This window comes from Myxocyprinus asiaticus, chromosome 27, assembly GCF_019703515.2.
Source record: "Myxocyprinus asiaticus isolate MX2 ecotype Aquarium Trade chromosome 27, UBuf_Myxa_2, whole genome shotgun sequence".
Classification (NCBI taxonomy): Eukaryota; Metazoa; Chordata; class Actinopteri; order Cypriniformes; family Catostomidae; genus Myxocyprinus; species Myxocyprinus asiaticus.
Window position 1 is genome coordinate 7,441,138 of NC_059370.1, and position 12,740 is coordinate 7,453,877.

Below are 12,740 nucleotides of genomic sequence, written 5' to 3' on the forward strand. Positions count from 1 at the left end.
TCAAAATGGAAAATATTCCTGTAATTGTAAAGCACCGTGACTTTAAACTTCTCAGAACAGTAAACCAGGCTTGCATTCCCTGGGACTCTCGTACAAAACCAAGTGGGTTATTAGGTGGACATTTGAACATTCAAAGTGCTAATCCTAAAAGTGAACAACTACAACACCTTTTATATGAATCAAATTTGGATCAGAAACATGGCTACACGAAAACTCCCCTGCTGACATATTAAATGTGCACGGCTATATTATATATAGATGAGACAGAACTGATGGTCGTGGCGGAGGTGTGCTATTTTATGTCAAGGATAGTATAAACTGTTAGCAAATCCAATGGTCATGTGTTAATAACTTGGAATGTATTGGTCTCAAATTAACTCTTTCAGTCCAAATGTCATTAACTGTGATTGGAATTTATAGACCACCATCTGCAAAAACTGTGTTTTATGATAAATTAAATACCCTTATGAAAGAGTGTGATACTAACAATGAGATCATTTTACTAAGAAATTTTAATCTAAATTGAAATGGCAAAGCAAAAAGGAAAGAGCTAAAATGTGTAACAAGTCATTTTGATTTTCAACAGATCATTTAAGGACCGACTAGGATAACTGGTTCCTCAGAAAGGCTTATTGATTTGGCTTTCACTAATAGACCAGAAAGAATAAAGAAATCTTACAATCTGGTTACAGGATTGTCTGACCACGATATGATTCTGATTGTAAGAAAGCTCACTAAAAGGAGATTTAATCTATCAGCCTACAAGAAGCTAGAAGGTTATAAATTTCCTAATAGTCAGTAAACCAATTTTGAAAATGCAATTAAAGAAAGAAATTGGAATGAGCACTTTGTACATAAAAGTATGGATGATAACTGTAATTCTTTTATGGGGGAACTCCAAACAATTATTCATAATTTTATGAGGAAAGTGAAACGTAAACCAGTTCAAATCTACCGTGGTTAAATAAAAAAAATATAAAAAAATAAAAATAATAAATGAAAAAAATCGATTACTTATGAAACAATGGGATCACACTCTCAAAATAGCTCTCAAGAATAAGATGGAACATGAGAGATGTTTATTTACCACACTAAGAAATAAGGTTGTAAAAGAGCTCAGAAAGGCAAAAGCAACATTTTCATTAAGGCTATTAGTGAAGCAAAGGGACATGTCAAAGAAATCTGGCAGAATTGAAAGAAATTGACAGGGAAATCTAATACCATAAATAAACCAATAGAATTAAATATAGAGGGGAATGTGACCCAAAATAAATGTGGCAACAGCATTTAATAATTATTTTGTTGATTCTACACAATCTCTGACTCAGAAATTCCCTAGATCAAATTATTCAGTCACTCCCCTAAATACTGATGTTCCCATTCTGACTTTTAGAGAAGTGACCAACTCCAAAGTACATATGATTATTTCCACTCTCCGCTGTTCAAGGGCAAAGAATGTATATGGGATGGATACAGTATTTATCAAAACCCATAAGGAGGCACTCATTCCTCCTATTTCAAAAATTGTTAATTGGTCCATTAATGAAGGAGTGTTTCCAAGTGCTTGGAAAACTGCAATAATTATACCAGTGTTCAAATCAGGTGAACACACAGTTATTAGTACTTACAGACCCATCAGTATCCTTCCGGCAGTATCAAAAATTGCAGAAAAATTGATCTCTGAACAGATAATATCACATTTGAATAGTACTTCATTCTCATTGCATCCTATGCAATTTGGGTTTAGAAAACATAATTCCACAGAAACTGCTAATTGTTTTCTTCTGGAAAATATTAAAGCTAAATTGGACAAGGGATGTGTGGTAGGAGCTGTCTACCTGGATTTAAAGAAAGCCTTTGATACAGTTAATCATGATGTTCTAATTAACAAGTTATCAAAGTTTAATTTTTCACCTAATGTAATTAAATGGATAAAATCATACCTTACCAAGAGAAAACAATGCGTTCGGGTAGGCCATAAAACCTCACAAATGGTTGATAATTTCGTTGGCGTACCTCAAAGTTCAACATTGGGTCCTTTGTTATTTAGTTTGTATATTAACAACCTGCCTGAAGTTTGTCCACCTACTGTAAATTGTCAGATGTACGCTGATGATACGGTCATATATTTATATGCTAAAAACAAGAAGCAAGCCGCAGAAGAATTATCAGCTTCAATGGTCAATATCTCTAATTGGTGAACCAACTCATGTTTACACCTTAATGTCAGCAAAACTGTATGTATGTTTTTTCAAAGTCTGCCAATAGAGATCCAGACCCAGATGTTATAATAGCAGGGAGAAGACTATCAGTAGTGCATGAGTATAAATATTTAGGCATAATAATAGATTCACAACTCACATTCAAAACACAAGTTAAAAAAGCTGTGAACAGAATCAAATTCAGTTTGGCAAATTTGAGACACATTAGGATCAATTTGACTACTGAGGCCTTAAAGTTGTGCATCAGTGCCATGATTCTCTCACACATAAAGTACTGCCTTACCAGCTGGACACAGACAGGTAGGACCACATTACAATCAGCAGAAAGACTCTATAAGCAGGCTTTGAAAACATTGGATAAAAAGTCAAATTCATATCATCATTGTAAAATTTTAACTAAATATGATATCTTAAACTGGGAAAATATGATCAAATTTGCAGATATTGTACTTGTGTATAACATTTTCCATGGTTTGGCCCCATCTCCACTCAATGAGTTCATTAAACAAAATCAAAACTCATTAACTAGAGCTACTACTAGAGGGGATTGTAAAATACCATATAGAAAAAGTGCTTTTGGGCAGTCAGCCTTTTCTTATAGAGCAGCACATACCTGGAACACTATACCAACAGAACTAAGAAACATCACGTCTTTCAACTCTTTTTCTAAATCTATAAAACAGTGGTTATTAGATAATCAGACATGTTGTCATAACCTGGAGTAGTGGCTGGGCTATTGTTTTACTAATTGTCTGTGTTTATGTGCTTTTGAGTTTGCTTTTGTGTTTTTGTTTTTTATGTGTCTATGTGCTTATGTGTTTTTGTCTGTGCTTACATGTATGTGTCTTTGTATGTTTCTTTAATGTTTTATATGCCACATGGCTATATTATAGTTTTACTATTTGAATGTGCTTATGTGCTTTTGTCTATGCTTATGAGCTGATGTGCTTATGTGCTTTGTATGTTTTCTATGCTTTCAACCTGCCAGGGACTGAAGGTGAAAATTAGCCTGTTTGGCTAAATCTGGCACATTTACATGATGGACATAAGTGCTCATGTTAATTAATGTGCATTGTCCCTTTTTTAAATAAAATAAACATAAACATAAAATAGCCAATAAGCGCAGTCCCACACACACACATTCCTCTGTCCACTGGGCTGCTGTCAGAGAGTGAAACTGTACAGAAACTGAGCAATCTCAACCTAGTTCGGCCGCTTTTCCACTGACTTGAGATCAGAACAATGATCAAACTGACCCTGTAACTATCCAATATAACTAACCCACAAACAAAAACAGCGCATCACGGAACTTCACTTATGATAAGGCAGGAGCTGTTGTGTAATCATGAAGATGAATCAGATACAAGCAAATAAAACATTAAAACATATCAATGTTTTCGATCACACTACACTGAATAGAAAGAGCAAAGAAAACTTACTCGTGAGGTACATCCCAAGAAACCTCTGAAAAACAGCTACATTTCATTGCCTAGCTCCCATGAGTGCGTTCCAATCAGAAGTGAAAGTCCCTATGCCCTATTCCCTTCAAAGACAATTCCCATTCACTCTGAGGGCTTCAGGGGGCTGAAAGGTGATAACGGTCAGTCACAACTTACTTCTACAGTGATTATTATTGGAAATTCTGTTTGGAAAGACCCCACAACATGGATTGTGCTCTCTTTGGAAGGAACCATCAGCGTTCTAGAACGCATTTGATTGGATAAAGTTCCTCTAGTGCAGATTGACATCATGATTTGGCTGTGTCTTTCTAGCTGGAAGAGCGAGACCGCAGAATTGAAATGCTTATATCTTCTGAAAATGAATTTTGCCAACATTTAGAAGTACACTGACATATAGATGACCCTAAAGCTAATAGATACGGACTAAAAGCAGCAAAACTTTCATTTAGTGGTGTTGAAGATAAACTCCATCTCAATTATCTAAGTGAATCACTATGTCAAGAAAGCCAAGACCAACACACACTATTTCCAAATCAGTGAGTGTGTCCCTGAGGGCCATCAACCCTTATAGCTGGTTCAAATGCTCTACTCTGTAAATTAAAGAGACTGACTCCACAAGTCACAGTTGAAGGATGACATCTCCCCAAAGGGTTTGAGCTTTAAACAGCTTTAATGGGTTTGTTTCTCTTCCTTTAAAAATTGGCATACACACCACACACCGTAAATCTGAGCTGCCCTCTCCAAAATCGCTGATAAGAGCAATGCATTGTGTCTCTTGTATCACAGTGGAGCTGTTACTCAGCATACCTGTTGATAACAGCAGGATACAGTGACAGACTTGACAGAGGACACAGCAGTCCCTGTTTTACCCCAAACACTTTCATGAGTGAATGAACTACAATCCCATTAAGAATTGCGAATGACGATAATCAAAGTAAAAACAATGGAAAAAATATAAAACCACTGATTTAAAGTTGTTGATTTTAAGTATAGAAGCAATATATTTAAAGTAAATTGCAAAATATTCAGATACATACAAATATTTAGGCTACATATTTTGAGAGTGTAGGAAGACTGACTTGCTAGGGTCTTTTGATGTGCTTTGTTGGCCATGATTCTGTGATTGGTGGATCTCTTTTCAGGATCATGGGTAGTGTAGTTCTTCAGCAGAAATTCCACTATTAAGCATGATTTTTTTTTAAATTAAGTTGAAATAATGCAGACTGATGGCTTCAACAGAATCATTTACCATCGATTAACAACCTTTGGAGCACACTGTAGGTCTGTCTTTAACTGTTTATAATTTATCATTAATAATTAATTCCCCTATGGAAAAAAATGTCTTGGAATTTAATGAGAATCATACTTTTGCACTCCATTATGGAGAACATAGGGAAGTGACATCATAGGAAATGTGGGCAGGAGTCTTAAAATACAGGATATGTTTGTATAATTTTTCTTTCTTTGTGGTTGTTAACTTAAAAGTAATAGTAAATGAACTACACATAAGAAAAACAGAAATAAATACTATTAAAGTAATCTCAAAAGATGTTTTTAATTGGAGCCAAGTGATGTCAAACCAAAGTTTCATGAAACACAGTGTACAGTATAAATACTGTAAACCTCTAAACATACTCCTGAAACAAATATGAATTTGTGTGATTGGTATGAGTAAGATATGTGAAAAACAAAAATAATGTGGAAGGAATGTGTGTAACTTACTTGCAGGACAGCTGATTTATACCATTTATAAAATAACAGTCGCCACCGTTAACGCAATATGTCTTCTCTGTTTCATTGCACTTCCTGGCATGACTTGAGCCCGGAGACAGTGTGGTGGTTACTATGGAAACACACACACACACACACACACACACACACACACACACACACAGAGAGAGAGAGAGAAAGAAAGACCAATATGAGTATCATACATTATGACAATGTGGGAAAAGTCTCAATGGCTATATAAAGAATGGAATACCGTAGTTCTTCTTACTACATACCGCACCATGATTTAAAAAAAAAAGTAGGAACACTTTACAATAATGTTCCCTTTGTTAAGGGTTTATAAAGGGTTTTATTTATTACTATTAATTAATTTACAAATGCATTATAAATCACTGAAATGCAGTTATAACAACATGCATAAAAAGGGTGACTTTATTGCAATACCTGCCAAATAGTGAGTCATTTTACCTCACATGTTATAAATGCTTAATAACCCTTATTCAACACTAGTAACCTATGAAAATGTACCTTAATGTAAAGTGGACACATATGAAGCATTTATTAAGAAGTTGTCAACACGAGTATTTACATAAAGATCAGAATGGTTTAATGGTCATCAGGCTTTATTATATGACACATGCCGTGAATGAGCATGAAGAGCGGAAAAGTGATTTTGCAGAGGACTTTAAGTAACTAGGACTAGTTAAGTTGGGACAGCACTCAGAGTAGCACCATTCTTATGATATCAGTTCTTTTAATCGCACAGTAATAGTCTATTTTGCTGCATTGTGACACAAATCATTTATAAGATAAAATGTTTCACTTTTTGGCAAGTATTGGATGAAATTCGCCATTTTTAAACATGTTAACTGCAAATAATTCATTTATAATGCATTTCTAAATGACTTATTAGTAAATAACCTTTTATAAATCCCTAACAAATGGAACATTAATGTAAAGTGTTACCAAAATGGTATATGGAACAGTGTGCAATTTGCAGTATGTATACCTCACTGCATTGTATGTTTATTTTAGTGAGTTGCATCTAGTAATCATCTCATAAATAAATACAGTCATTTTGCATGTAAAAGCAATATTCTAAAAATCTTTTATCTTGTGGCAGTTTTGCACATTTTAGCAAATGTTGTTAGTATTCCATGCATATAGATTTGCATACTGTGCATACTAGTATGCATACTGCATTCTATCTTTCAAAAATAGTATGTAAAAAAGTACTATGTCACTATCCAATATCATACAGACAGAAAGATAATTTGGTCTCAACAGGTGGAGCAGAGGCTGATCCAGAATACAATTATTTCATTAATCTGGATGACAGACTTTCAAAAAAACCTTCAGCAGTAATTTAAAATACAGTTTTGCAAACTTCAGAGTAACTTAACTTCAGAGTATTAGAATTATTCCTTTCTACATGAGAAAACAACACTGCTAAATATTTCTCTGTTATGGTAACAGGACTGACACCTCATGCACACAAACATAAAAGGCACTGTATCATTGCGTCTATAAACTAGAGTGAGACACACACTGCCAAATACACATGGCAGATGGGAGGATGTTCTCACAGTCATCGTTGGCTCACAGCCACACCGAGGGTTTAGATTTTCTGCAGTGTGTCAGAGTCACGCAGAATCAAGCTGTGTACTGCAGACGCGAGCACATCACATCTGGATCTCTGCAGCCACAGAGGTGGAGAAACCATGATTGAACTGTCTTCCCCGACACACAGCCACACAAAGAAACAGACAGGCAGGTGTGAAAGACAGAGAAAGAGAGCAATACTAGTGCACTGCTCACTGTACAGTATACTGCATACTGCATTCTGAAAACTTAAAATAGTATGTGAAACAGCATGTAGTATGCAATAAGAATTGTTTCCAATAGTAGTATGACTTTACAACATTGCATGTTAAATTTAGCAAGTAGCGTCCAGTTATTATTTTGCATATAAAAACATTATCATGGCTGTGTTTGAAATGGAATACTAGCTTACTATTTACTGAATCCTGCAAAGTTTATACTGCTAATTAAATTTATTTTTATAGTACATGAAACAGGACTGATTATGCATTGATTTGAAAGGGTAGTATGCTGTAAATACAACAGTTGAACACGGTTGTGGAGTAACGAAATACATGTAACCGCTTTACCTATTTTAAATACAAAACATTAGTAATCGTGTTCCATTACAGTTACAATCTAAATATGTGTTATTCAGAATACAGTTACATTCAAAAATGTAATTACTGATTACTGAAAAAAATACTTGCAAATTTTGTCTTGTTTTCCAGTAAAAATATTGAAAAATCAATATCAGTTTACTTGCATAAACAACACTGCATAAAATATTTTATGCAAAACATTTTTTTTAGAGAAATTATTTTTAATATAAGTGTATTTTGTCTCTTTGTCATTTGTAATTCACTTGTTTATAGTTAATACATGTAAAACAAATCTGCCAGTGCTGAAGAAGTAATCCAAAGTAGTTAACACTACAGTAAGGTTCCATTCGTTAACATTAGTAAACACATTAGGTATCATGAACTAACAATTAACAATATATTTGTTACACAATTTAGTAATGTTTGTTAATGCACGTTAATAAAATGTTAGTTCATGGTGCATTAACTAATGTTAACAAATACAACTTCTATTTGAAAAATGTATTAGTATATGTTGAAATTAACATTAACTAAGATTAATAAATGCTTAATAAGTATTGTTCATTGTTAGTTCATGTTAACTGATGTTGTTAACTAATGTTAACAAATGGAACCTTATTGTAAAATGTTACCCCAAAGTATTTAAATTAACAGAATACATTACAAATAACATTTTACAGCATTTATGCTGTAATTTGTAGAGGAATACATTATAAAAGTAACACCCCCAACTGTCAGGAATAAGAGATGCTCAGGACCCGAACGCAGAGTTAAAATAAATGAATTTATTAATAAAAACAAAAGAGCAAAAATCAAACAAAAACCCCCACAAGGGGGAAAAAAAAACAGAAACAACCTTGTAGGGGAAAAACAACAAAGGAACAGGAACAAGGAAGGGGAACAGAACCGACAAGGAATGTGACCAAAAACACATACAGGACCGATCACAAAACGAAATGGCACTGGACAGCACACACGAGGAGACTAAAATGGGGGAAAAATCAAACGGGTTAACAGGGGACAGGTGAGGCAAATTAACTAATAATAAGCAAACAAGGAGGCGGGGTATGACGTAAAACAGAGAGACATGCGGCGATAAGAAACAAAACAAAGCTATGTGCTCTCACAAGACAAAAATCACCCGAATGGCATGAGCGCACATCGCCAAGACAATAAGGCAATATACGCCCATGCCAACCGAACACTAATAGAAAACAGAAAACACAACAGAAAGGGAGGGAAGGAGGGAAACCAGGGAGGGATCTTAAGGATAGGGGCAGAGTCCAGTGGCCTGGGGGGAGGCCTCAGGGCGGAGGCAGGGTCTGGCGGCCTGGGAGAAGGCCTAAGGGCGGAGGCAGGGTCTAGCAGCCTAAGAGGAGGCCTCAAGGCAAAGGTAGGGTCTGGCGGCCTGGGAGGAGGCCTCAGGGCAAAGGCGGGGTCTGGCAGCCTGGGAGGAGGCCTCAGGACAAAGGCGGGGTCTGGCAGCCTGGGAGGAGTCCTCAGGGCAGATGCAGGATCTGGCAGCCTGGGTGGAGGCCTCAGGGCAGAGGGGACAGAGTACTGGGTGGCGGCCACTGGACATGGGTCAGAGGACTGGGCGGCGGCTGCTGGGCAGGGGTCAGAATACTGGGCGGCGGCTGCTGGACAGGGGTCAGAGGACTGGCTCTGGGATGGACGAGGCTTCAGACGCCGATCTGGGATGGACAAGAAACAAAACAAAGCCACGTGCTCTCACAAGACAACAAAACACCCAAATGGCATGAGTGCACATAGCCAAGACAATAAGGCAATATACGCCCATGACAACCGACAAACAAGACAAGTGAATGCGTAGCAAGGCCAAACAAAGCGATGCCATGCATTCTCACACTAAACGAAACCTGAGCGTACATCATGAGGCAAATGCCACACGATGCATGCAACAGGCGACAAAAACAAGACAGGACACCTGTGCGAGAGTTCGGCCACAAACACACCCGACACCTTAGACCGAAGTGACCGAACCTCAGCACAACACGAAGACAGCTCGTGACTCAGGCACGCAACGTGAGATGTGAGGCGCACCCTTGTTCACGAGAGACAGACAAACTATTGATGCGAGTGCATGCTACCAAGATGACATAAGCGCGATGCACCCACGTCAATAACAGACAGACATAAAGAGTGTCCGGATGCCGACACAGACCGAAACCGAACCAGACAGGAAGTCAAGACCCAGACACCATTCTCCAGACATGAAACAAGACAGACCGAAGAGCGCACGGCAGGGAATACAACCGAAACTGTGTGCTCACACAAAGACAAACAACGAAACACAAGACAGACATGGGACGATGATGCCACGGTCCTGTCAGACAAAAACCCAGATTGACAGAGTGACAGGACTGTGACACCCAACCATGTTATTGTCACATAACTTCATCGCTGCGTGTTTAATTCATGGAGTACCATCCAATTATCATCTTGGAAATAAAATTGTTATCTTGCATTTTTAATCTAATTTTGTATCAAACAATTTTAACAGTTTTATCAAATACAGAGTTCTGCACACTCTGCACAATATATACTACCTATCAAAAGTTAGGAATCATTCAGACATTTTTGTTTTTGAGAAAAATTGATGCTTCTGTTCACTAAGGATGCATTAAATTAAGGCAGATGCTATTTGCACCTGTATTTAAATACTAACATACAGTATGGGCATCACTGCAGTGTGTTTATTTAGTCCCACAGACACATTACATTAACCCCTACATCCTAAACCTAACCTTAACCTTACCTTAGAAAAAATAATCTTGATTTTCCTATAGTAACCATAATATCACCATGGTATTTTGTTTTAAATTTACAGTAACCACAAAATTAATCATGGTTACTATATTATCACCATATTACTCTAGTAACGCCATGGTTATTACATTAAAACTATGGTTTCTGCCAAAAAACATGGTTACTACAATATTCTAACAGTAATACAGTGATGTAATCTACACACAAACGCTGCTGAGCCACGGGCACGGGCACAAGTACGATCAACAGACCCCACCTCTGGATCAAACCCTTCTCTGCACTCCTTGACATTCACCGTGACCAAAGCACTGCGATGAAATCAACATTTATATACATTTTTATCTATTATTTTAAGTACTATAAAAGGAAATGTTAAGAATGGAAACAGGAAAATTGGATGGAAAAAAGAGTGGGACAAAAGGCGGAATTGAACCAGGGTCGCTAGGACAACACTACACATTCACACACTGTCTTTTGGTTAGTTTGTGTATATTTCTGTGGTTCCACTAGACTATTAGGGTGCAAATAGCTGCACTGTGTGGCAGATGCTATTTACACAAGGGTGCAAATAGACACTTCGTTTGTCATGTGTATTTTGTTGATTCATGTCTTTTATTTTGAAAAGTTTAGTTCCTGTTTCCCTTGTCATGTGATTTTCCCTCCATGTTCATGTGTCATGTTTTCATTGGTTTATTGTTTAATTATCTTGTTATCAGTTCTGTTTGTTCATTGGTTTATGTTCCCCCATGTCCATGTATTTAAGCCTCATGTTTTCCATTGTGTCTTTTTCAAGTATTGTATGTGAATGTCGAATGTAACTTTGTTGTTTTGTCCAAGTCAGGCCAAGCCATGTCAAGTCAAGTTTATGTTCATCGTTAAAGTTTATGTTTTGTTTAGTTCATGTTTATGTTAGGGTTATTGGATTCCACGTTTGTAAAATAAAACTGCATTTGGGTTCTTCACTCCTTCGTTATCGTCTTTGTCATTGCCAGCACAGCCAGCATCATTACAGAATACTTGACCGAACTATGAACCCAGCAATTCGACTCATACGGCTACGTCAGGGGAATCGTCCCCTGGAGGAGTACGTAGAGGATTTTGTGCTCTGGCCAGCCAGGTGGATTTTAATGTGGTCGTCCTCAATGATATTTTTAGGGTGGGGTTAAGTGAGCCGATCTCCTCCTTGATGCCTGGTGGTCGCAGTTCCCTCAGCCTGGCTCAATATATCGACCTCGCCCTACAGATCATTGGTTCCACGTTCACTGTGGGGGAGGCGGATGGCAAGCCAGAGTTCCACGACATGGCTGCCGCCAAGCCCGAGTTCCACGACATGGCCGCCGCTGAGCCAGAGTTTCACGTCATGGCCGCCAAGCGAGAGTTTCACGTCATGGCCGCCAAACCAGAGTTCCTAGTCATGGTCGCTGAGCCAGCGCCATCTTTTGCCCCGAATCATCAGCATGCCATGTCACAACTACGCCTCAGCCTGCTCCATGCCACGTCACAGCATTGCCTCAGCCTGCTCCATGCCACGTCACAGCAATGCCTCAGCCTGCTCCATGCCACGTCACAGAAACACCTCAGCCTGCTCCATGCCACGTCACAGCCACACCTGAGCAGTTGGACCTGGAGATGGTTCCCACCCTTATACCCACCCTTAGTTCTCCTGAGCAGGCAAGGGGAACTTTTGGCCCTCCAACCCCGCCTGGACCCTCCGAGCCCTGGACTTCGCCTTGGCCTGTTGGTCCCTCGACACTGTCTCGGCTCGGCGTTCCCTTGGCTCCGCTGCAGTCCTTCAGCCTGTCGGCTTTGCCGGGGTCCCTCGTCCCTCCGGCTCCTCCTTGGTCTGTCGGTCACCTGGCTCCGCTTTGGCTCTCTGATCCTCTGGCTGCGCCTTTTCCCTCTGATCTGTCAGCTCCACCGGGGACCTCCTTCCCTACGGCTCCACCTTGGTCCTCAGTCCCACAGGCTCCACCTCAGTCTTCCGATCCCCCAGCTCTGCCTTGCTTCCCCGAGCCTCCAGCACCACCTTGGTCCTCCCTGCCATCGGCTTCACCCTGGCCCTTCAAGTCTTCAGCTACTCTCCGGGCACCAAGTTCCATGGCTCTGCCCCTCGAGCCTCTCATGGCTCCACCCCCCACAGACTTTGCCCTGGTCCCATGCCCCTCGCCCTTTCTCGCCACGACACACCCTATGCCTCAAGACACCCCCCCAGCTCCCTACAGAACTTTGAATTTATGTCATGTTTTACGTGTTTTGTTTATGTGTTGGTGCATCGGGAGCTGCCCCATAGTGGGGGGGATATGTCATGTGTATTTTGTTGATTCATGTCTTTTATTTTGAAAAGTTTATATCCT

The 12,740-nt window shown here is 39.0% G+C and overlaps 1 protein-coding gene across 2 annotated transcripts in view; it reads right to left on the reverse strand.

Moving 5' to 3' along the window:
• Nucleotides 1-12,740, reverse strand: part of LOC127418030 (pro-neuregulin-2, membrane-bound isoform-like) — a 148,732-nt gene that overhangs the window by 44,226 nt on the left and 91,766 nt on the right. For both annotated transcript variants that reach the window (XM_051658352.1, XM_051658351.1), the window contains exon 4: nt 5,405-5,525. In XM_051658352.1, the coding sequence (XP_051514312.1) occupies nt 5,405-5,525 (121 nt within the window). The remainder of the gene's footprint in view (nt 1-5,404; nt 5,526-12,740) is intronic.